Genomic DNA, 12,179 nt, shown 5'->3' on the forward strand with positions numbered 1-12,179 from the left:
TCTGCGGTCACACACAAAAAACACACAATGTCTCTTTCTGGCAAGGAGAGAGACCACGCCATTGTGTATTCACTCACCAGCCTTCACATGTCTGTCAAACATTTGCCATTCATACAACCTGCTTCAGTTTACACACAGATAAGGTGCTTCGGGGTGAAACGGCAATACTGGATTGTGGGCCTGTGGTGTAACTGCCCTTTTACGTTAGCGGAAATGTATTGTTGTGGTAAATATAAGTGGTGAAGGAGGGGGATAAGGAAACTGACTGCGGAGCTTACCGACTCTTATGAACCTCCTCCTCGAGCCTCTGCACATCTTCCTGTGACATCACAAGCCTGTCCTTCAACTTGGTGTTCTCCGCGGCGACCTCCTCGAGCTTTGCCCTGATAACAGATGCCCGCACACGGTGAGCAAATCCTTAAACGCGACTATGTACTGCTAATAGTAACGGCCACGCACGCTCCCATTGTGTATGATTTATGAGCTTCATTTTCTATTGTATATTTATCATGTTAAAGAAATGCCTAATTGATTTGTTTAATCACAGATTTGTTTACAAATTATACAGACTGAAACCTTTTTACAACCTCTTGGCACATTCTATATGGGAGCACTGTTGTGTATGCAGGTTTTTGTTGAACAATTATGCTGACTCATTTAGCTAATTAGCTGTATACACCAGTGTAGGTGTGCCTGTAGGTTAACGCACAGTATAATGTTTACTATTGGGGTGTGGTCCTCAACTGTCAATCACAAGTTCATGACAACATGCAGCCAAAATGCTCGATCATGTAAATTGATTGTGCCAATTAAATAATTACAAACAGAAGCTGGCATCAAATTCAGAAAGAGACATGGCACTCCTTGCACACCCCTGTTCTTGAAACTGCACGTACACTGTAGCAAATGTAAACACAAAAATCTTGGCTGGGCAAACAAGATCTGAAAAGAAGGAACAGATTAGGTTCTTCATGCACGGTCAATGCAGATTAGTCGTGAAACGAAAAATCTCAGCTCGTGCCGTTACTCACAAACCAAAATCTACAAGTCATGCAGTTTTGGGGAAAGAAAAAAGAAAATCATTCAAAGTCTGTTAGCAAGATGCAGGGATGCAAGTGTTAAATTATCTCAGCGCAGCATTTGTTTCACACACGCTATGATAATCCGACTGCAGAAGTGCTCGGCACAAGTCAGGTTAAAGTGATTCAGAAGAGGAGGCGCTCGTTTCACATTCCGCTGGTTAGTGGCGGTGTTACCTCACGGAGAGCGAGGCGATCGCAGTCACGATTAGTCATTCCGTTTATTTTTAGATTGTCTGTTGGCCATTTGGGGCCAGTGTCCTGATGCAGGCAGGTGCGGGTTAGTCGTTTTTTGGTTTGTTGTTGCTTTCCTCTTGCTACCAGCCCCGCGTGTCACAAACCTCTCAGGACCGGCCTGGTCCACCATCTCCTCTTCCAGAGCCATGACCAGCCGCTCCATCTGCAGGAGCTGCTCCGCCATCTTGCCCTTCTCCACGCGGAACTCCTCCTCCACCCGGCGCACCTCGGCCTGCGCGAGGCTCAGCTCCCGCTGGAGCCGGCCGCCTGACTCCTCGCGCCTCCCCCTGGAGGAGCTCAGCTCCTCCTCTCTCCCGTTCAGCTCCTCCTCTCTCACTCTCAGCTCCTCCTCTCTCGCGCTCAGCTCCTCCTCTCTCACCCTCAGCTCCTCCTCTCTCACTCTCAGCTCCTCCTCTCTCACTCTCAGCTCCTCCTCTCTCGCGCTCAGCTCCTCCTCTCTCACCCTCAGCTCCTCCTCTCTCACCCTCAGCTCCTCCTCTCTCACCCTCAGCTCCTCCTCTCTCACCCTCAGCTGGGCGGCCAGCTGCTCGATCGCGTCGGCGCGTTCTCGGGAAAGCTCGTCTTCGCGCTGCAGGAGCTCCGCCTTCTCCCGGACCTCCTTCTTCAGGCGCTGCGCCAGCTGGGTCTGGGTCTCCAGGAGGTTCCGCAGCTCCTGCTCGGCCCGGTCCCTCCGGCCCAGCTGCAGCCGCAGGTCCTGGACGGCCTCCCTCAGCCGCGGTGCCTCCGCCTCCGCCTTCGCCGCCTGCGCGGGCAGCTGGTCCGAGAGACGGGCGTGGCGGGCGCTCTCCTGGGCCAGGCGCCTGCTCTCTTCGCGCTCCGCCTCCAGGGCGGCCCGAACCCGCGCCGCCTCCCCCCGCTCCCGCCCCAGGGCGTCCCGCAGGCTCTCCTCCGCCCCCCTCGCCCGCTCCAGCTCCTCGGCCAGACCTTCCGCCCGCGCTCGCAGCCGCTCCTCCACCCCGCCCTGCGCCTCCAGCTCCTCCGCCAGCCTGGCTCTGTCCTCCTCCGCGGACTGCACCGCAGCGGCGAGGCGGAGAAGCTCCTCCCCCTTGCTCCTCAGGACCTCCTCGTTCTCCTCCGCCGCCCCCCTCAGGAGGTCCAGCTCTTCCTCTCTGACACGCAGCAGCGCCTCCTGCTGGGCGAGAGCAGTGGACAGAGCGCCGTGGCTGTCCAGCAGCGCCTCCTTCTCCTTCAGCAGGGCCTGGACCTCCGCCCGCGCCTCGCCCAACTCCTCCCTCAGCCCGCCCTCCCTCTCGCCGGCCGCCTCCAGCTCCTCCTCCTTGGCGCTCAGCTCGGTGCCCAGTCGTTGGACCAGGGCTTTCTGGGACCTGAGTTCCCCCACGCAGTCCTCCAGCTGGGCCCGCCCCTCCCGTAGCTCCGCCTCCAGGCCCGCCCCCCTGGCCTCCAGCCGCTTCGTCTCCACGGCGACGCTGCGCAGGTGCTCCGCCTGCTCCTGCAGCCGGACGCGCTCGCAGTGCAGCTGGTGCCGCAGGGCACGCTGGGCCTCCGCGTGCTGCGCCTTCATCTGAGCCCTCCTCCCCTCCTCTTCCTCCCTACGGGTTCACACACTCGCGTATACAGCCGGCTGCGTTGCCGTGGAAACAGGAGGCCCCACTCAAGCAGACCAGTTTGTTAGGGCAGTGTGTGGAGTGTGTTATATATGGGGTTAAACATGGCATGACCCTTTCAGGTGGCAAGACTATGTGAAGTGTTAACTTAAGTTAACTATTTATTACCCATATTACCTGAGCATTACCTGTCCCAATTCAACAGTGAGTGGTGTTGAAAACGTACACTAACAGTCTAAGAATGAGTGAGGGATGCCATCTGTGGTGTTCTGACAGCAACCAACCCGTTAGCTATTCTCACCATTTATTTATTTATTTTTTAACTACTGCCGCTGACTTTATCGCCACACCATTTTCCCCGAGCTCCCTCCCCCAAACCCCGGCTCCCTCCCCCAAACCCCAGCTTGTGGCATATAGCCCCTTGATAATACGACGTCCGCTCTATAACATGCACAAAACCCAAAATGACCGGACCCACAGCAGCAGGTCCACCTGCGTCCGCCCCCTCCCCCCATCCCCGGGGCCAGCACCACCCACCTGACCAGCTGCACCTCCTCGTCCATCCTCAGCTTGAGCTCCGCCTCCAGCTGGTCCCTCTCGCCGGTGAGCCGCTGCACCAGGTTGCCGATCTCACGGGCGTAGTTCTGCTCCAGCTCGGCACGCTCCCGCTGCGCCCGCCGCTCCTGCTCGGGGCCCCAGGTGCCCGCCCCTGACCCCGCCCCAGCCCGCGCCTCCGCCCGCGCCTCCTCCAGGCTCTCCCGCAGCCGCTCCGCCCGCTCCTCCGCCTGCGCCTTCTGCTCCTCCAGCTCGCTGATCTCCATCTTGAAGGCCTGCGAGATGTCCTTGCGCTCCACCTCCATGTTCCGCCGCATCAGCTCCAGGCTGCGCTCGTAGAAGTTCACCTGCGGAGAGGGGTGGGGGGTGGGGCGGGGGTGTGGGCGGGGAGGTCACTGTGTGTTCTGGAACCTCCATCTGGGAGCTCCATCCTAGAGAGCCTTTAGGAATGCAGCCTAACTGTAGAATCTGAAGTTCAATTACAGTGCTTCAATGCCTAATAGAACAGTCCCAGCACTTCAATAATAATGATCAGAATTTAGATTAGGACAACAAGTGAAGGACCTGTATAATGATCATTCTTTATAAAGCATGTATGTTATTGGGTGCCCCTAATCGAGTTAACCCTTTAAAGGTGTAAGATCCCAAATAAGTGATTAGAATTTTCTTATCTGGGCATTCTAATGCCGATGTAACAATCACTACTGGTAATGGAAAGCAATGGAGTTCAAGAACACTGACTTAGAACTTTGAAAAAAAAAACATTCCCGAAGAACCTGCTCTTCAAAGGGTTGAATATTTCTCTCAACGCACAACGGCATTCTTCTGAAAACGCCACGCAGGAGGAAGCGCACGCAGGAATGACAGATAAACCAGCGCTGGCAGGCCGCAGCGCAGGGGGGTGGGGGCGCGGCTGCGTACCTTGGTCTCCAGCTGGATCTTCAGGTCCTGCACCTCCCGACTGTGCTGCTCCTTCAGCTGCTCCACGGCCAGCTCCGTCTCAATGCTCACGTTCGCCGACATGTTCTCCAGCGACCCCAGTCCTGGGGGAGACAGAGACCCGGTGGGACGGGGGGTTAGTGCTATGTGACCGGGTCATTCTGTGGGGTGGGGGGGGGGGTGATTTCAGGGTGGTGGCAGAGGCCGTTCTCTCTCTCTCTCTCACCATTTTTGTCGGCGACCTGGAGCTTCTTCCTGTCCAGCGGGGAAGTGCCTCTCTTCATCTCTGGGTCATCTGCAGCACGGGAGCAAAGACAGGAAAGAGCCTCACGCACAGAAACAAGCTGCGTGAGCCTACTGTACACAAGTGAGGAGACACGGAGAGAGAGAGAGAGACAGAGAGAGGGAGAAAGAGGAAGAGAAAGAGAACAAGAAAGAAAGAGAGGGAGGGTGCATGATAGTGGGTGGGGACGACGGAAGCTGCAAGCCTGAGGGAAAGCGAGGAGAGAGTCAGTGAGACTAGAGACAGAGAGAGAGAGAGTGAGAGAAAGAAGGAAAGATAAAAGGTGAAAGCATGGAGATGGAGATGAGTGTTTCAGAGAGGTAGGAAAAGGTGGGCGGTTAATAAATAGCATGGTTTTTTTCCATAATGGAGAGTTTGAGAGAGGCAGACAGACAGAGAGAGGGAGAGTGAGGGTGAGTTAGCTATGTGGGGAGAGTGAGAGTGAGTTAGCTATGTGGGGAGAGTGAGAGTGAGTTAGCTATGTGGGGAGTGAGAGTTAGCTACGTGGGGAGAGTGAGAGAGAGTTAGCTATGTGGGGAGAGTGAGAGAGAGTTAGCTATGTGGGGAGAGTGAGAGAGAGTTAGCTATGTGGGGAGTGAGAGTTAGCTATGTGGGGAGAGTGAGAGAGAGTTAGCTATGTGGGGAGAGAGAGAGAGTGAGAGTCAGCTATGTGGGGAGAGTGAGAGTGAGTTAGCTATGTGGGGAGAGTGAGAGAGAGTTAGCTATGTGGGGAGAGTGAGAGTGAGTTAGCTATGTGGGGAGAGTGAGAGTGAGTTAGCTATGTGGGGAGAGTGAGAGAGAGTTAGCTATGTGGGGAGAGAGAGAGAGTGAGAGTCAGCTATGTGGGGAGAGTGAGAGTGAGTTAGCTATGTGGGGAGAGTGAGAGAGAGTTAGCTATGTGGGGAGAGTGAGAGTGAGTTAGCTATGTGGGGAGAGTGAGAGAGAGTTAGCTATGTGGGGAGAGTGAGAGAGAGTTAGCTATGTGGGGAGAGTGAGAGTGAGTTAGCTATGTGGGGAGAGTGAGAGTGAGTTAGCTATGTGGGGAGAGTGAGAGAGAGTTAGCTATGTGGGGAGTGAGAGTTAGCTATGTGGGGAGAGTGAGAGAGAGTCAGCTATGTGGGGAGAGTGAGAGAGAGTTAGCTATGTGGGGAGAGTGAGAGTGAGTTAGCTATGTGGGGAGAGTGAGAGAGAGTTAGCTATGTGGGGAGAGTGAGAGTGAGTTAGCTATGTGGGGAGAGTGAGAGTGAGTTAGCTATGTGGGGAGAGTGAGAGAGAGTTAGCTATGTGGGGAGAGTGAGAGTGAGTTAGCTATGTGGGGAGAGTGAGAGTGAGTTAGCTATGTGGGGAGAGTGAGAGTGAGTTAGCTATGTGGGGAGAGTGAGAGTTAGCTACGTGGGGAGAGTGAGTTAGCTACGTGGGGAGAGTGAGAGTTAGCTACGTGGGGAGAGTGAGTTAGCTACGTGGGGAGAGTGAGAGTTAGCTACGTGGGGAGAGTGAGAGTTAGCTACGTGGGGAGAGTGAGAGTTAGCTACGTGGGGAGAGTGAGAGTCAGCTACGTGGGAGAGAGCGAGTGCGCTACCAGAATCGGACTCGGTGGTGAGCGCTCTCCGGTTGGACCAGGTTTGGGTGGACAGGCCGTCCCGCGCCCTCCTGCTCTTCCGCCCCCCTCCCTGGCTCTTCAGCATCTCCACCTCAGAATTCAGCTCGTCGTTCCTGTCCCGCAGCTCCTGTGAAATGTGCGCATAATTATGTACACATGCACGCACGCACACGCACACGCGCACACACACACACACGCACGTGTATATACACACGCACGCACGCACACACGCACACGCACACGTGTATATACACGTGCAAGCACACACGTGAATATACACAAATACGCACACCCGCGTATGTACACACACACACACACACACACACAGCAATGTAGCGTTAATAACACTTTACATGTGTGCGTAAATACAGCAAAATCCCCAGAGCAATCTTCACCAGAGCAATGCATGCAACACCATTAACCACAGAACACAACACGTCTGTCATAGAAGACTTCACACACACAGCACAGTGCATCTCAATGAGCCCCCAGTCACGAAGGCCTTTCAACACCATCTCTGCTGCCCCGCTCAGCTTAAACAGGCACCACTGACACTTACGGAATGGTCCGAACATTAGGATTTTTGAGGTTTTTTGGTGACTGATTACTGTTCCAAATTACAGTTCCTGTTTTCTAATTGTATTCAGTTAAATTCCAAATCACTCATAAAAGAGTGTACAAAGACATGCTGTTGTCTGTGTTTTTGGAAACAATTTAGACTATAAACAGACTATACAGGTAAAGCTGGGTTTTCTGGAGCATGCTTATGTATATACTTCTGCACATTACATCACTGCAAGACTTAAAACAACTTCAGTTCCCATCAATAACAGCTAACTACAAATTACACTGACGCCAGGATTCTCACCTTCACTTTCTGAAGGTTTCCATAGAAACCGGAGGCATTAAAATATGAAAATAGGGCATGGAATAAGATACGGGCTTGACGTTAAAATGCTCAGCGAGTCAGTTTTAGGCGTATGAAGTTTGCTGATGTTGCAGCCCAGTGTTAGACATCACACAAACACAGAAGCAAGCCACAGGACAATCAACAATCACAGCTTTCATGGGAGAAAATGAGCTGTGGCCTGGTGGCGGCTATACAGTGAAGCTGTGGCGGGTGGGCGGGCGGGAGGTCGCGGGTTCGAATGGTTCCCATCAGTACGGCACACAACCATGTGTGTGTTTCAGCTGCGTAAGCATGTAAACCAAACGGAAACCTCCTCAGACACCAACATTATTATGGTCACTATGGAAACCTTCCCAGTCACCAACACTATGGTCACTATGGAAACCTCCCCAGTCACCAACACTATGGTCACTATGGAAACCTCCCCAGTCACAACACTATGCAAACGTCCCCAGTCACCAACCCTATGGTCACTATGGAAACCTCCCCATCACCAACACCATGGTCACCATGGAAATCTCCCCAGTCACCAACACTATGGTCACTATGGAAACCTCCCCAGTCACCAACAAGGTCACTATGGAAATCCATCACCACTAGTCTGAACCCTCAGTCACAACACTGAACTCTCACTAGCACCAACACTTGGACTGCAGAAAACTCCAAATGCTGCAATTCCACATGAGATGTAGAAGCGACTATGGATGCCATGCGGTGGAATAGATGCTGCCAGCCAGCAAAGTGATAAAAACACACAGAAACCCTCCAGTTTCTGTTGAGGTTAGAAGTTTGCTACACCCACTCTCTCCTTCCCGCCCCCCCTGCCCCCCAGCCGTACCCCCTCCCTAGCCCCACCTCAAACTCACCCGACACTGTAGCTCGTACTCCTTGATGATCTCAGAGAAACGTTCTTCCTGGTTCATTCCCGCATGATTTGGGTCCAGACTGCCAAACTGCCAATCAAATCAGTTGCATCTCATTGCATCAAAAGAATCAGTCACATGAAGTATGACGTCATCTCAGAACAAGCCCCACTGCTTTTAGCTGCTGCACCACTCCAACCAGACAATCCAGGTAAGAGAATCACAGCTGAGAGACTTGGTTGATGGTAATGAAAATTTATGATTTTTCTAACCAAATTCATTCAAATATAAAACTGTTTAAAAATCACAAAAGGGCCTTTTTCTTCTTTGGCCTGCAGTCACCCACAACATTGTTAAGACCTGAGGACAATCTGCCACATTAAAGCAATCATAAGTCATATCAGCCAATTAAAAAAAATCTACCATCACAATGGTATTGTTATCAGTCCAGTTATTATAATACAAAAACATCCAGGTTAGGCTATATACAGGAGGGAGGCATTAACAGAGCATTGCTGTAAATGAGTATGTGTACTCAGTCAACATACTCTGTATAAATAAAAGCTAAATTTAAAAATAAATAAATGAAAAACGTCATGTCACAACTAAACAGGTTATACAGGCTCAATAAGACCTGGGTCAAATGCGTATTTGTTTTGGATTCAAATACTCTTCTGTGCTCTGTTGATCTTGCCTGGTGTAACTGAGCCTGCCAATATGACCAGAAGGCGGGGTTTGCACTTTTTTGAGAGTATTTCATTGGTTCCAATACACCAGACAAGATCAGTAAAGTGTAGAAAAGTATTTGAATCCAAAAGAAATGCGTATTTGACCCAGGTTTGGGCTCAACACATCAAAGGATGCACAGTGGCGGGTAACATCTCAGCCAACCGGCTGAAACCAGCTGAAACCAGTCATGAGCTGACCCCAGGTCAGTCTCTTACTTTGTCCAGCAGCAGGCCGTCCAGGTCCCTCTGCAGCTTGGCGATGGTCCCCTCGGCCTCAGAGAGCTTCCCCTTCAGCCCGCTCAGCTCCTTCTCCAGCCGCCCGTTCTCCTGCCACAGCGGGGAGGAACCGTTACACGGCGGGATTCAAACGGAGGAACAGTTACACGGCCGGATTCAAACGGAGGACCGTACGCCGATTCACAACGCGCGGATTCAAACGGAGGAGCCGTCACACGGCCGGATTCAACGGAGACCGTACGCCGGTTCAACGGAGACCGTTCGCGGATTCAAACGGAGGAACCGTACACGCCGGATTCAAACGGAGGAACCGTCCGCCGATTCAACGGAGAACCGTACACGGCCGGATTCAAACGGAGGAACCGTTACACGGCCGGATTCAAACGGAGGAACCGTTACACGGCCGGATTCAAACGGAGGAACCGTTACACGGCCGGATTCAAACGGAGGAGCCGTTACACGGCCGGATTCAAACGGAGGAGCCGTTACACAGCCGGATTCAAACGGAGGAACCGTTACACGCCGGATTCAACGGAGGACCGTTACACGGCCGGATTCAACGGAGGAGCGTTCACGCCGGATTCAAACGGAGGACACGCGGTTACGACTAACGGCCGGATTCAAACGGAGGAACCGTCACACGCCGGATTCAACGGAGGACGCACCGATTCAACGGGAGTTCATGGGGATTCACACCTCTACGCCCCTGACACCCCCCACACCGCCACACAAGGAGACAGAACAGCAGAGTGGGTCAGGAGAGGTGCGTTTACGGATTTAAGATGGCTGACAGCGGGGAAGACTATTTACAGCGAAAATGGCAGTTGGCCGAGCGAGTGTCACAGTCAGGGAGGAAAAAGCCAAATAACACGCGAGCTCCAATCACATGGACTCTAATCTGATTTTTGAATTTGCTTGAATCTTGGTCTCTCCGAGAGGGAACAGAGAGAGAGAGAGAGAGGGCAGAGACCTCAATGGGCAGATTCACAGGCCCGTTTCAGGAAACAGGAACTTGTAATTAACCGACTCCCAAACAAATACATGGTCTTTTTTTGTTTTTAAACACACAGTTGGTGCATTCAGAAAAAAAGCTAGAATTAACTTGCCAAGTCCTGAACACAGCTACAATTAACTTTCTTTGTAAGGACAAATGGAACGGCTGCATGTATTCCGAAGTCAATGTTAAGGACAAATGTTGAATTCAGACCTAAGTTCATTACAAACACCCCCCTTTCTCATTCAGTAGACCCCCCCAGTACCTATGACATGAGTCATCCCAGCAACACGTGAAACACCAGGCTTGAGTTCTGAGAGGCTGCCAGAGGGAGGGGGGCGGAGACTGTCGAGACGTCTCTCACCTGATTGGACGCGCTGACTTCCTCCCGCAGACCGGCGTCCTGCGCCCGCAGGCTCTCCACCTCCACCTGCAGCCGGGACCTCTCCTGCTCCACCTGCTGCAGCAGCGCCTCGTTCTCCTGCTCCGACTCACTCCGCAGGGCCGTCAGCCTGTCCCGGAACTCCTGCTCCAGACCCCTGCCGATCAGGTGACCGCACGCGTTGGGACACGCCCCCCTCAACAGTCTTGACTGACCAATAAGCAGAGGGGTATCTTGGCTCCCCCTGCTCAGAAAACCCAATAGGACCCTCACTTTTTCCCCCACAACATCTGCATCGTATTTGCGTACCTGAACACTCACAACACACATACAACACACACACCGAATTACATATAATGGATACTTGACTACTGATCTCCATTCCCAAGTAAATAAGGTACAAGGCTGCTGGTAAATTCCCGAAATTGTTCTTTCCCATAAATAAAATTGCCACTTGGATTTAAACCATTTAGCATATTTTATATTAAAAAAACACAACAAAGAGCATGCAGTATGTGTAGCTCTTATTGTTATTGGTGGAAGGTGCTGAGAGGTCAAAAATTGGGGGCATTTCCACACCCCCTCTCAAACTCTCACAGCACCCAATGGAGCCCTCTGTTCCCAGGCTCGCATGGGGCTGTGCGGGGGTGGGAGGGGGGGGGAGAAATGCACCATGCTGTGAAACACTACTGCCGGCCCCCCGTCCTTGAACTTCAGGTCTGACCAGTCCGGCAGGCTTGGGACTTGGCACGTGACAGGGCCCCAGAAGAGTGGTGGGAATGCCGCTGCGGGGCGGGGGGCGGGGCGACCGGACCGACCTGATCTTGGTTTCGTTGAGCGTCTCCATGGTGGCGTGCCGGTCGTCCACCTCCCTACCAGTGCACCCAGTCGTGACTTGTTCCGCCCGCAGGCCGTCCGACGCACCTGTCCGTCCAGAGGGCTGCCAGGGGAAGAACCACTGTGGTGGGCGAGAGGTGGGTAGTGGGGGTGTTAGAGAATGTGGTGTCGTGTGTGTGTGTGTGTGTGTGTGTGTTGTGGTGTATGTGTGTGTGTGTGTGTGTGGCATGTGTGTGGTGTGGCTGTGTGTGTGTGTGTGTGCTGTGTGTGTGGTGTGTGATGTGTGTGGTGTGTGTGTGTGTTGTGCGGTGTGTGTGTGTGTGTGTGTGTGGGTGTGTGTGCGCGTGTGTGGGTGTGTGTGTGCACGTGTGTGTGCGTGTGTGTGGGTGTGTGTGTGCATGTGTGTGTGTGTGGGTGTGTGTGCGCGTGTGTGGGTGTGTGTGTGCACGTGTGTGTGTGTGGGTGTGCGTGCGTGTCCATATGTCAGGCACTGGGGGGTCAAAAACACAGGGGCACCATGTGTGCTCCAATGAGCACACACACCTCCACACACACCTCCACACGTCAGTGCAGTACAGCCTCAAACAGACAGAGGAAGAGGCCTACCTCACACGATCACACTGCCTGGTAAACAACTGGACTGAATATTTACTTTGCTGTCAAAGCCAGAGCGCTATAAATAGCGTACGTTTATTTATTTATTTTTTGAGTAAGCCAGAATACACTTTACACAGTATCTTTATTTTTCTAACTGCAAGCTACAGCCACAAGTGTAATTGCTGATTAAAAACAGATCAAAATAAATTCAAAATCCTTATCTCCAGGAAGAGACTTAACTGAAAAAATGAACTGCTGTTTTCAAACTGAACTTGTGTGTTTCACTCTAATAATGAAGTGGCAGTTCATGTGAATGGTAGAGAGCTTCAAAAAGTCCACACAAACACCCCAC

The 12,179-nt window shown here is 52.5% G+C and overlaps 1 protein-coding gene across 1 annotated transcript in view; it reads right to left on the reverse strand.

Moving 5' to 3' along the window:
- Window positions 1-12,179, reverse strand: part of ninl (ninein-like) — a 37,746-nt gene that overhangs the window by 8,253 nt on the left and 17,314 nt on the right. The window contains 10 exon segments of the mRNA XM_064318126.1: window positions 279-383; window positions 1,421-2,887; window positions 3,440-3,804; window positions 4,379-4,500; window positions 4,623-4,691; window positions 6,259-6,406; window positions 8,056-8,142; window positions 8,997-9,107; window positions 10,376-10,550; window positions 11,212-11,351. Coding sequence (XP_064174196.1) covers window positions 279-383; window positions 1,421-2,887; window positions 3,440-3,804; window positions 4,379-4,500; window positions 4,623-4,691; window positions 6,259-6,406; window positions 8,056-8,142; window positions 8,997-9,107; window positions 10,376-10,550; window positions 11,212-11,351 — 2,789 coding nt within the window.

This window comes from Anguilla rostrata, chromosome 18, assembly GCF_018555375.3.
Source record: "Anguilla rostrata isolate EN2019 chromosome 18, ASM1855537v3, whole genome shotgun sequence".
Taxonomy (NCBI): Eukaryota; Metazoa; Chordata; class Actinopteri; order Anguilliformes; family Anguillidae; genus Anguilla; species Anguilla rostrata.